Genomic DNA, 12466 nt, shown 5'->3' with positions numbered 1-12466 from the left:
TATTCCCCATGGAGAGTTCTTTACAATGAGCCATGTCTCAATTTTTTCTGTTCAGCACTTTTGGAGATTTCGTGGTGCAAAGTTTTGCCGTTTTTCCAAGATGGCGGCCGACCACGTGACTGATGATGTCATCATTAACATATTTTATTCCCCATCGAGAGTTCTTTACAATGAGCCATGTCTCAATTTTTTCTGTTCAGCACTTTTGGAGATTTCGTGGTGCAAAGTTTTGCCGTTTTTCCAAGATGGCGGCCGACCACGTGACTGATGATGTCATCATTAACATATTTTATTCCCCATGGAGAGTTCTTTACAATGAGCCATGTCTCAATTTTTTCTGTTCAGTACTTTCGGAGATATAGAAGTGCAAAGTTTTTCGGTTTTTCCAAGATGGCAGCCGAACCACGTCACCGATGACGTCATCAATTGGGCACAGTCTATTCCAGGGCAAGACCAATATGTGTGCAAAGTTTGGCGATTCTACGTGCAACGGTGTAGACGCAGTGCTGCAAACAGACAGACAAACAGACAGACAGACAGACAGACAAACAGACAAACGAACAGATCAACATACTTGCCGGAAAAATTTTTCCGGCAAGTAATGAAAAATCGGTCAGAGACCGAGGACTTGCCGGAATGTACTTTTTTATCGGCCATTTAGGACAAATATGGCGGCCGAACCACGTGACTGATGACGTCATCATTAACATATTTTATTCCCCATGGAGAGTTCTTTACAATGAGCCATGTCCCAATTTTTTCTATTCAGCACATTCAGAGATATGGAGGTGCAAAATTTTTCGGTTTTTCCAAGATGGCGGCCGAACCACGTGACATATGACATCATCATTAACAAATTTTATTACCCATGGAGAGTTCTTTACAATGAGCCATGTCTCAATTTTTTCTGTTCAGCACTTTTGGAGATATAGCGGTGCAAAGTTTTGCCGTTTTTCCAAGATGGCGGCCGACCACGTGACATATGACGTCATCATTAACATATTTTATTCCCCATGGAGAGTTCTTTACAATGAGCCATGTCTCAATTTTTTCTGTTCAGCACTTTTGGAGATATAGTGGCGCAACGTTTTGCCGTTTTTCCAAGATGGCGACCGAACCACGTGACTGATGACGTCATCATTTACATATTTTATTCCCCATGGAGAGTTCTTTACAATGAGCCATGTCTCAATTTTTTCTGTTCAGTACTTTCGGAGATATAGAGGTGCAAAGTTTTTCGGTTTTTCCAAGATGGCGGCCGAACCACGTCACCGATGACGTCATCAATTGGGCACAGTCTATTCCAGGGCAAGACCAATATGTGTGCAAAGTTTGGCGATTCTACGTGCAACGGTGTAGACGCAGTGCTGCAAACAGACAGACAGACAGACAAACAGACAGACAGACAGACAGACAGACAGACAGACAGACAAACAGACAGACAAACAAACGAACAGATCAACATATTTGCCGGAAAAATTTTCCGGCAAGTAACAAACGAACAGATCAACATACTTGCCGGAATCTTTTCCGGCAAGTAACAAACGGAATCAAATGCAATACCCTCTCCTCTGGCGAGGGTAATAAAGCGAGGGTCATTGTAACGTGGTTGCCAAGATTATCAAAACAAAGTCCAAATGACGCAAAACGCTTACCAGCATAGCAGATGGCACGAAGCCAAGAACAAGAGTGGCCAAAGTCACACTGTGGTGGGTAAGGGTGGGTAAATGTTCAAGGTACGCATAGTTTGAGGCTCGGAGATGGAACTTTGTTATTTAGAGAAAAAACAAAAACGTAAATCATTCCAAGTATGGAGATTCGGGCGGCCTCAAAAAACCTGCTCACCCTTCAACGTGCAGCCAAATACCGTGCTGGCTGCAGATCTCGGACAAGCGCGCAAACTTGTCTGTGTGTCCTGCTGCAGGTGTGCCTGCCAGGGTTGGTAGACAGGTTTAGTTCAGCAAGTCAGTGATGATGCGACAACACTGATCTAGCAGAAACATAAGTATCAAACTCAGAATTCTGGACCGAATCCTGTCTTCAACCTTCCTGGATTTGGGATGAGTATTAATTCAGCAAGATTGTTGACAGGCTGTTTCTTTTCTGAGATCTTCTATTCATTGTGGTAACTGGACCACCTTGATATTACTTTAAAAACATCACAATTGAATGCTCCGTTTCTCACACTTATATGAGCTCTATTTTTAAGGATCACCTGCTGACGGAGCCTTAGCATCTATATTTTGCAATTCTGCTGGGTACAGTCACGCTGCTTGCCATTTTTAAACAACAAACAAAGACGCACCAATGGGCTGTCGCCACACTGTGTACAAAGGCAGGGAAAGGGGACTTGAGTTAAAAAAAAAAACAAAAAAAAACTAGAACGACACTCTTCGACGTCGCGACGTCGACCGATATGACTCGACCACATTATTACATCATACATAAATGTACCAAATTTGATTTAAATACATTTAGCTGTTCTCAAAAAGGGGACCAAAAAACAACAACAACCACGGTCCCCGAAAAGGCCAACCCCCGCTTTGCGGGGAAAAATGGCCTCTAAACGGTGTTTTTTTTAGCTGTTCTCAAGTATCACATTTTGACCTGACATGACCTCTGACCTTTAACCTCTTGCCCCCATAATCTAATCAGTTTATATTTGTATCATTATACATACTTGTAACAAGTTTGACATAGATCCCTTCAGCTGTTCTCAAGTATCACATTTTTACCTGACATGACCTCTGACCTTTGACCTCTTGTCTCCATAATCTAATCAGTTCATATTTGCATCATCATACATACTTGTACCAAGTTTGACATAGATCCCTTCAGCTGTTCTCAAGTTATCGCGGAAACAAAAACCTATCACGGACGGATGCACGCACGTACCGACGGACATCCGGATGGACAACCCAAAAACATAATGCCTTCGGCGATTTCGTCGGCGAAAGCATCAAAAAAAGGGAAGAAGAGTCAAGAAAGAAGTGAGAGGAAACGGGAAATATTTGAGAGATAATGGGTTGGAAAGTAGGGTTTGGGGGGAAGGAATAGGTGGTTAATAAGTTGATGGTTGGTGATGGAGGCCCATATCCTGAACAGATCCCCAGGCCATTCAGGACAAGTTGGGAATGCTTCTGTGATTAAAAACCAATCCTGGACAGGTTGCAAGAGACAGGTTCAACAGGATGTAGAAATGTCTGCAAAGCAGAATGGAAATCAACCCCCCAGGAGGAACTTCTACAAGGCCCCACCAACCCAACAACCAAGTCACTTGGAGATGAGGTGCTCATACATAATACTTATGATGAACCAAGAGGATTGAAGTCCATAAAAATGGGACATTTTGAACGCAAATTGCGGCTATTTCAAATCAAACTCAAATGTAATGTGAGGACGTTTCCATGACAACCAAACTGATCACACATCTTGAGTTGCTTTTTTTTTCCTTTTTTAAAAATCGCTCAAAGACTCACCAGCATTAGCAAGGAGCAGCAAGGGCAAGCGACCAGCTTCCTTATCGTCGGCAACGAGCCTCTCAAATGAGGCTATGTCCTGGAATCCAGAGAATACGAGGGTCAAATTTCCATCGACAATCCATGTCTCATGCATGCCGACTTGCGCACTCATTGCTCTCTTACCATTTGATGCTGAGAGCCAAATACGGTATTGCATGGAACGGTGCAAAGGCAAGACACAGGTAACCCCAGCTGCGGGAAATAGGGGAATGATTAAAATATGTCTCAATGAACTGGAGACTTTAGGAATGATGCGCGAGTAACTTCAAACATGTTGAAATCATAATCAGCAATACTGTCCGTGAATCTTAGCATCCTCCCATGAAGAAGGCCTGCAGAAGTTAACGTCCGCAAGAACCGCATCAGCGCACCTGTGTGCAGAGGTGCATGCCAAGACCAGGCCGAGCAGCTGCGCTCACGTACAGCACAGGTGGCCTGGCAGCGAGAGCGCAGAATCCCTCAGTTGCAAAGTCTTGGTAACGTGAGTGCAGGGCGAGGAGTGCGACCCGTACAAGGCCTTCGCGATCGTCCTCGTGGAAATATGCCGAACCATTGTCGAACCTGAAAAGCAAATCGAGAATCACTGCTCACCTCCACTCTTATGTTCCTCTTTTTTCCCCTCGCCAGTGGAACCAACTTTCACATCCTCTTCAATCTCATCCTTCCCTTCAGGTTTTCAAGACAGCTTTTCTCCACTATCTCAGATCATCCCCCATTCAAAACAATGATATTTTCTACCCTGTTAACCTCCAGCCCCTCATCGAATGCCCACCTACTTCCAAATTTCCAGTTTACTCTTCCTAAGAATTTGCTTCTGGATCCATCTTGTCCACCCCGTTTGTCCTCCTCTATCCCTCATACCCATCATTTGACCAAGTCTCCCCCTATTTTGTCCTTAAACCCCTGCTGTTGGTGTTCCCCCCCACCCCCTCACTCTACTGTTCCATTTGTTCTGTTGCATCCTGATCCATTAGGTGTTCTTGCTCTTCCACGAGCCTTGGCCTTGTATACAAAACTAAATCATAGGTTTGCAGGCAAGCGTGTTTGGGAAGTTGTCATAATTGATAGCAAATAGCAAACTTGATTTTTCAAATAAAATAATCTTGTATTTTCAGAGTGCCCATGTTTACCACCAAATACTAGTGCCTTCAGAAAGTATTCACACGCCTTGACTTTTTTCACATTTACTTGTGTTGCAACCTGAATTTAAAATGGATTAAATTGAGATTTTTTTGTCACTGATCTACACATAATATCCCATATAGTCTAGTAGGAAGACTAGGTCCCCCTGCACCCCCCGGAGATATACTTCTAATCAGTGTTTCTAGATTGGAAAAAATGTGTAGAAAATGACTAGCTATGGCCCCAAGCTGAAAAAATGTCCCACATACCATTTTTATGCAAATTACTGCTGCAAATTTTATGCAAAATTATGCAAATTTTATGCAAATTTTTGATGAGGAGTAGAGTTGAGGGGTCTTTGAGGGCTTCATCGAGGTGCTCTCGGTTGCAAGACTGGGTCATTCTGAGAAGCACAGCAGGGTCAGAGATCATGATGTTCTCCTCCTCAGTGAATCTCTCCATCAACAGCCTCTCCATTGCCTCACACACTGTTTTGAGGCAAAAGAGGGACTTTGCGTAGGCCTTTCCACTGAGAACACCTTTGAGAGATCCACTTGTTACTAGTTGTGCCTCAAAGAGAATCTCTGCATATCCAGAACCACGCATCTTGTGTCCAGTGAGCATCCCGATGTAGTTCATGGATGTGTGGAAGGGTCCAATCGTTACTACATGACTAGCAAATTCATTTGGCCAGCGCCAGATGATGGGAAGGGCTTTCATGCAGACACCCAGATCAAATGTATTCAGGACCCATCTCTGACCCACCTCAGCAGTTGCTGCCTCGGAACGCTTCAGTAGCTCACGAACAACTGCGTTGTCTGTGATCGGTCTGTGCCTGGTGCCTGCATGGCATGGCAATGGCCTGCAGCCTGTGCCTGGGCTAGGGGGTTTCACCTCTGCAACTGGTTCTCCCCCACCCAGCAAATCAACAGTCGACTACTGCACGCCTATCCACCAACCGATCACAGACAACGCAGTTGTTCGTGAGCTACTGAAGCGTTCCGAGGCAGCAACTGCTGAGGTGGGTCAGAGATGGGTCCTGAATACATTTGATCTGGGTGTCTGCATGAAAGCCCTTCCCATCATCTGGCGCTGGCCAAATGAATTTGCTAGTCATGTAGTAACGATTGGACCCTTCCACACATCCATGAACTACATCGGGATGCTCACTGGACACAAGATGCGTGGTTCTGGATATGCAGAGATTCTCTTTGAGGCACAACTAGTAACAAGTGGATCTCTCAAAGGTGTTCTCAGTGGAAAGGCCTACGCAAAGTCCCTCTTTTGCCTCAAAACAGTGTGTGAGGCAATGGAGAGGCTGTTGATGGAGAGATTCACTGAGGAGGAGAACATCATGATCTCTGACCCTGCTGTGCTTCTCAGAATGACCCAGTCTTGCAACCGAGAGCACCTCGATGAAGCCCTCAAAGACCCCTCAACTCTACTCCTCATCAAAAATTTGCATAAAATTTGCATAATTTTGCATAAAATTTGCAGCAGTAATTTGCATAAAAATGGTATGTGGGACATTTTTTCAGCTTGGGGCCATAGCTAGTCATTTTCTACACATTTTTTCCAATCTAGAAACACTGATTAGAAGTATATCTCCGGGGGGTGCAGGGGGACCTAGTCTTCCTACTAGACTAATAATGTCAGAGGAATTATTATTTTTAGAATTTTTTACAAATCAATTAAAAATGAAAAGGTGAATTGTCTTGACTCGATACGTATTCAACCCCTTTGGGTGATGTGCTGTGTTGGGTTTGCCCCAAACGCAATGTTTTACATTTCGGCCAAAAAGACGCATTTTGGTTTCATCAGACCACAAAACTTTTTGCCACATGGTTTCAGAATCTCCAGAGTGATATTTTTGCATACCTCAAACGGGACTCAAGGTGGGCTTTTTTGAGTAATGGCTTCCTGCTTGCCACCCTGCCGTACAGGCCAGACTTGTGGAGTGCTTGGGATATTGTCGACACGTGGACACAGTAACCAGTCTTTGCCATAAAGGCCTGTAGCTCTTTCAAAGTTGCCATTGGCCTATTGGTGACCTCTCTGATCAGTCTCCTTCTTGCTTGGTAATCCAGTTTGGAGGGACGGCCTGATCTAGACAGGATCTTGGTGGTGCTGTACACCTTCCACTTCTTAATGATTGGCTTGACTATGCTCCAAGGGATATTCAAGGCCTTTAAAATATTTTTATACCCATCCCATGATCTGTTCCTTTCCACAACTTTATCCTGGAGGTCTTTCAAAAGCTCCTTGGTGCTCATGGTTGAGTCTTTGCTGTGAAATGCACTACCCAGAAGAGGAAACCTACAGGAACAGCTGATTTTATTCTGAAATAATTAGAATCACTACAATTTAACACAGGTGGAGACCAATTAACTTGGTGTGTGATTTTGAAGGTGATTGGTTACACCTGAGCTAATTTACAATTGCTATTATAAGGGAGGTGGACACTTATCTAACCAAGATATTCTAGTTTTGTATTTTTAATTAATTTTCTGAAATTTGTAGAATTTGTTTTTCACTAGGGAGTTGTTGGTTACGATGTGTAAATAAAGGTGGAAAAAGTCAGATTTAATGCATTTTAATTCCAGGATGCAAGGCAATAAAAGGTGAAAATTTTGAAAGGGGGTGTAGACTTTCTACTGTGTAGACTTTCTATTGGCACTGTGAATACCCGTCAAATTTACTTTGTGCATCAGTTCATCCCTCACTCCCCTGCATTCTATTGTTACCGTGTTCACGTCCCGCCCCGGTATGCTTCATTCTTCCATAAAAAAGAGCCTTGAAAAAACATCTCTGCTCATTTCGCCAACCTGAATAGCCTGCACAGCCAAAGTGTCGTGTCAGAGGTCAGGCGTGTAGTGAGGTGGCGCAGGCGGTCACGCTCCAACATGCTGAGGTAAGCCACCAGACCGTGAGCGAGCAGCGGCACCAAAGCTCGCTCAGCCAGACTGGCAGGTCTGCACAAAAAAATATGGCAATTATGAGTTAACAACATTCGCCAATTGTAATAGACGTGACATTAAAACGTATTGCTGTTTTCACTGCCGTCGTTCTCAGTTATTAGGCAAATGCATTCTAAATGTTGGGCTCGTTGGTCATCCATTTACTTTGTATGCAAATCGTGGAAATTTTGACCTTGCAGCCGCTCCACTTGCAGTGCAAATTCCTTCTCTCCCCTCCACTTAATCCCATCTTCTCCAAACCTTCTTTCCATTCTCTCCTAAAAGTCAGGCAACTAAAGACCAAATTTGCGAACGTTCCAGACAAAGCACCAAATCTTATCCACGGGCTACCCATTGCCTTAGCTTTCAATTTTTAATAGGAACCACTTTCTCAAGATACAGTATGGTGGCCATCTTGGATTCCCAAGGCGGTCGCCATGTAAAAACCAATAAGTACCAATATCTCGGCTGGGGCAAGGAAAGCAATTACACCATTCAGAACATCAGCAGATCATTATTTGCTCCAATACTAAATCAACAGGTTCATTATGGCAATATCAGTTCATAATTTCTTAGCATTTTCTGTGTTTTATGTCTCTTCAGATAGACTAGCAACACGGATTGGAACAAGTGTGTGATATGCCAAAGAAAGACTGCGGAACTTCTAAAATGCTTACTCAATGCAAAGGGAAGTGGGGACAAGTCAGGACCATACAGCTCTATTCTGAATAATGTCAGTGCTTTTGGAATCATGGGCACACACACGACCAGTGGCTCTTCACTTTGGAGAAGATATTACGGTAGTAGGTGAAATGGTCCAAAATCAGGCCAAATGGCACAAATCTTGCTATGTGAAATATGCTGACCGTGTCCTTGTTCCATAAATCATGAAACGGTTAGATCACTCCAAAAGAGTTGACGTGGTATGGGACACATACATCAACAGCAGCATCAAATAATCCACAAGAGAAAAGCGAGGAAGAGGTATTCGGAGAAATGTTGCTGGTAAGAACAAGCTCCGAGGAAACTGGGCTGATTCATCACGTGACCCAACCAACAAACACAAACTTTTTGCATTCCTCTCCAACAAGACTGCCACCGCAGGAAAACATCATTACATCTGGTGCCACAGTGATTGTTTGAGGAACCGATCGTTCAATGCCGCCACGTGACCATGAGGAAACAGATACCAGGCTGCTAATTCATGTGCAGGATGCCATACTGAACGGTTGTACCAACTGTCTGAGTCATACTGTTGACACGGATGTACTGGTTGGTCATCCTCATTGACAAGTTCCATCATCTGATCACTTTGGGTCAAGATGTGAGCATTTGGGTTGCCTTTTTTTGGGATATTTTGGGATATTATCACATCAATGGTATATATAATGTCCTGGAGAAAGATAAATCCCTGCTCTTGCCTCTTTTCCGCAGCTTCATAGGATGTGACATCACCTGTGCGTTCTTTGGAAAGGATAAGAAGTCAGCAGGGGAGGCGTGGAACTGCTACTCTGAGGTAACACGTGCCTACACCTACATGGTGCTCAACCCTTACACCAAAAGTAGATGCAGATGCTCCACACTTTCAGCAACTGGAATGCTTTACGGTTATCCTGTATGAAAAGACCAGCAACTTGGAACATGTTGAGGAAGCAAGGAAGGTGTTGTACTGTCAGACAGGGAAGACAATGGAGACCATTCCACCTCCCCAGAATGCACTACTGCAAGAGTCAGTGGATGTGGCGCTAGATGAGCAAGCAAAAAGGCCCGTTCGAAGTGCACCGAACTGTGTAGTTGTCACTGTGAGAAGTAAAGTATGCAAGAGAAACTCCATGCATGTGCAATGATGTATGATATCAGGAACGCATATTGACCGATACATGCCCCTGTGGCGGACACGAAAGCTCACTGGAGCGAGGGCATCATTCCGCGCACCAAGTGGGCGGCGGCCACGCCCGAGTGGTAGGCGTGGCCACGGGATATACACCGGGCGCGCAGCCCGGAACGCTCCAGTGTTACAGTGGAGCTCTTGAATAAAGACTCTTACAACTTACCGCATTGTCCGCTTCCTCCTTGCTAACAAGCAGCGCGCGTAACACCGCGCTTCATTGGTGACCTCCGACGTTCTGGTCAGCCATCACTGACCACCCGAACCCGCCACAGCCATGGCAACCAACGCGGTAACGATAAAGCTCCCCGAGTTCTGGGAAGCTCAGGCGGAGATCTGGTTCCTGCAGGCCGAAGCCCAGTTCAGGCTTCGAGGCATCACGGCGGACGAGACACGCTACTGCCACGTCGTCGCCTCCCTCGGGGCCGGCACGGCCGCCCGCGTCGTGTCGGTCCTGAGGAACCCACCGGCCGACGACAGGTACGAGGCGATCAAGCGTCTCCTCCTCGCCACGTTCGGCCTCACGGTGGACGCACGGGCCGATCGCCTCTTGGACCTCCCCGAGCTCGGTGACACGCGATCGTCAGTCCGAATGGACCATATGCTGTCGCTCATGGGCGACGAAACCCCGAACGCTCTATTCCGGGCGTTATTTCGACGCCAGCTGCCGGCACGAGTATGCCTCGCGTTGGCCGGTTCTGCGACAACGGAACCCCGAGCGCTCGCGGCCGAGGCCGACAAATTATATGCGGCTTTGGACATGCAGGCGAGTTTCGGCGCGGCCGTAGCGGCTCCCGAGCCCGAAACTGCTGCGGGTGCCCACCCCTACTACGCGACGCACCGCGTCGCCGCTGAACCTCCTGCGGGTGCCCACCCCTACTCCGAGGGGCGCCTCGTGGCAGCCGCCACGCCCCGCCCACCACCATCGCGGAAACCGCGGCCTCCGGCTTCGCCGCAAACCTGGTGCCATTTCCACGCTAGGTTCGGCCACGAAGCCCGGCAATGTCGCCCGCCGTGCTCATTCAGCAGGTCGGGAAACGCCCGGGCCGGCCCTCGGTAGTGGCACTGAGCGCCGGCCGATTAAACAGCCTCATGTACATAACGGACACCTTATCCGGGCGCCGTTACCTGTGCGACACGGGAGCGCAGGTGAGTGTCATTCCCGCCGGTACGTCCGACAAGCAGACCGCGGGCCGGGGTCCCACTCTGCTTGCTGCCAACGGTACGCCCATTCGCACATACAGAAAACGCTGCCTTTCTCTGCGCTTCGGAGGGCAGGTTTTCCGATGGTCGTTCGTGACTGCCGACGTGCCTATGGCACTGCTTGGCGCGGACTTCCTTTGTGCCAATGGCCTCTTGGTGGACGTAAAGCACAGAAGGCTTGTCCAGGCTGAGACGTTCAGCTCGCTCGCGTGCGCGCTGCCCACCTCGTTGAGCAGCTCACGGAGCGGCTTGCTGAGCGGTTCGGTTCCGGCCAGGTTCATCTGCACGCTTCCGGCAGCGGACGAATTCACCCGCCTCCTCGCACCGTTTCCCGGCCCTCACGAGGCCCACCTTCTGGGCGGGGACCGCCAAGCACGGGGTGGAACATCACATCCCCACCGCCGGGCCACCGGTCTACGCCCGGGCACGCCGCCTCGAGCCGATGAAACGCGCGGTTGCTAAAGCCGAGTTTGCTACGCTGGAGCGGCTTGGCATCGTGCGGCACTCCGAGTGCTTGGGCGTCGCCACTTCACATCGTGCTAAAGCCCGGCGGGGGATGGCGACCGTGCGGGGACTACTGGCGCCTCAACGACGCCACCACCCCTGACCGCTACCCCGTCCCCCACATTCAGGACTTCTCCACCCGGTTGGCGAATATGTCCTTCTTCTCGAAGGTGGACCTCATACGCGGTTACCACCAGGTCCCCGTCAGGCCGGAGGACATCCCGAAGATGGCTATCATCACGCCGTTCGGTCTTTTCGAATTTCTTCGGATGCCCTTTGGTTTGAAGAATGCGGCTCAGGCATTCCAGCGCCTCATGGACAGCGTCTTGCGCGACTTGGATTTAGTCTACGTGTACCTGGACGACATCCTCGTCGCCAGCGCGTCCCGCGATGAGCACCTACACCATCTCTGCACGCTCTTCGAACACCTGGGCCAGCACGGCCTGATCGTGAACCCCGCCAAGTGCCGGTTCGGTGTCGCTGAAATCGATTTTTTGGGGCACCCCGTCACCAGGCAAGGGGCCGTCCCCCTACCGGCCAAGGTGGAGGCGGTGAAGGGGTTTCCACGCCCCCGCACGATCAGGGGGCTCCAGGAGTTCCTGGGCATGGTAAACCTTTACCATTTGTTCCTGCCCCGCATCGCCCAGCTCCTGCGCCCCCTGCACGAGGCCCTCTGAGGGAAGCCGGGCAAAGGTGACGTCACCTGGACCGAGCAGATGGACGTGGCGTTCGTGGGCGCGAAGCTCGCCTTGGCTAACGCCACCATGCTCGCGCACCCGGCGCCCGATCGCCCTCACCACCGACGCCTCGGACTACGCGGTGGGCGCGGTGCACGAGCAATGGGTGCGTGGAGCTTGGCAACCGCTGGCGTTCTTCAGCCGGCAGCTTCGCCCGCCCGAACGCCGGTACAGTACCTTCGACCGCGAGTTGCTCGGGCTCCAGCTGGCAGTCAGGCACTTCCGCCATCTGCTCGAGGGCCGTGCGTTCACGGCCTTCGTCGACCACAAGCCACTGGTGTTCGCGATGGGCAAGGTCGCCGAGCCGTAGTCGGCCCGGCAGCAGCGTCCTCGGCCGTGTCCGAATACACGACGGACATCCAGCACGTCGCGGGGAAGGACAACCCGGTGGCGGATTGCCTTTCCCGGTCCGTTGCCCACGCGGTCCACCTCGGCATCGACTATGCCCGGATGGCGGCGGACCAGGCCGCCGACCCCGACGTCCAGGTGGCGGCCACTCCGTTACGGGCCTCCGCGTCACCGAGGTGCCGTTCA

General features: G+C 49.1%; 1 protein-coding gene across 2 annotated transcripts in view; it reads right to left on the bottom strand.

Moving 5' to 3' along the window:
- PDXDC1 (pyridoxal dependent decarboxylase domain containing 1) overlaps positions 1-12466 on the bottom strand; it is a 97593-nt gene that overhangs the window by 50133 nt on the left and 34994 nt on the right. For both annotated transcript variants that reach the window (XM_068117194.2, XM_068117195.2), the window contains exons 5-10: positions 7469-7615; positions 3893-4082; positions 3645-3713; positions 3480-3558; positions 1846-1930; positions 1656-1704 (exon numbers count right to left, since the gene is read on the bottom strand). In XM_068117194.2, the coding sequence (XP_067973295.1) occupies positions 1656-1704; positions 1846-1930; positions 3480-3558; positions 3645-3713; positions 3893-4082; positions 7469-7615 (619 nt within the window). The remainder of the gene's footprint in view (positions 1-1655; positions 1705-1845; positions 1931-3479; positions 3559-3644; positions 3714-3892; positions 4083-7468; positions 7616-12466) is intronic.

This window comes from Myxine glutinosa, chromosome 5 (assembly GCF_964187855.1).
Source record: "Myxine glutinosa chromosome 5, kmMyxGlut1.1, whole genome shotgun sequence".
Classification (NCBI taxonomy): Eukaryota; Metazoa; Chordata; class Myxini; order Myxiniformes; family Myxinidae; genus Myxine; species Myxine glutinosa.
The sequence above is the reverse complement of the archived record's forward strand: the minus strand, read 5'-3'. Positions and strand labels throughout refer to the sequence as shown.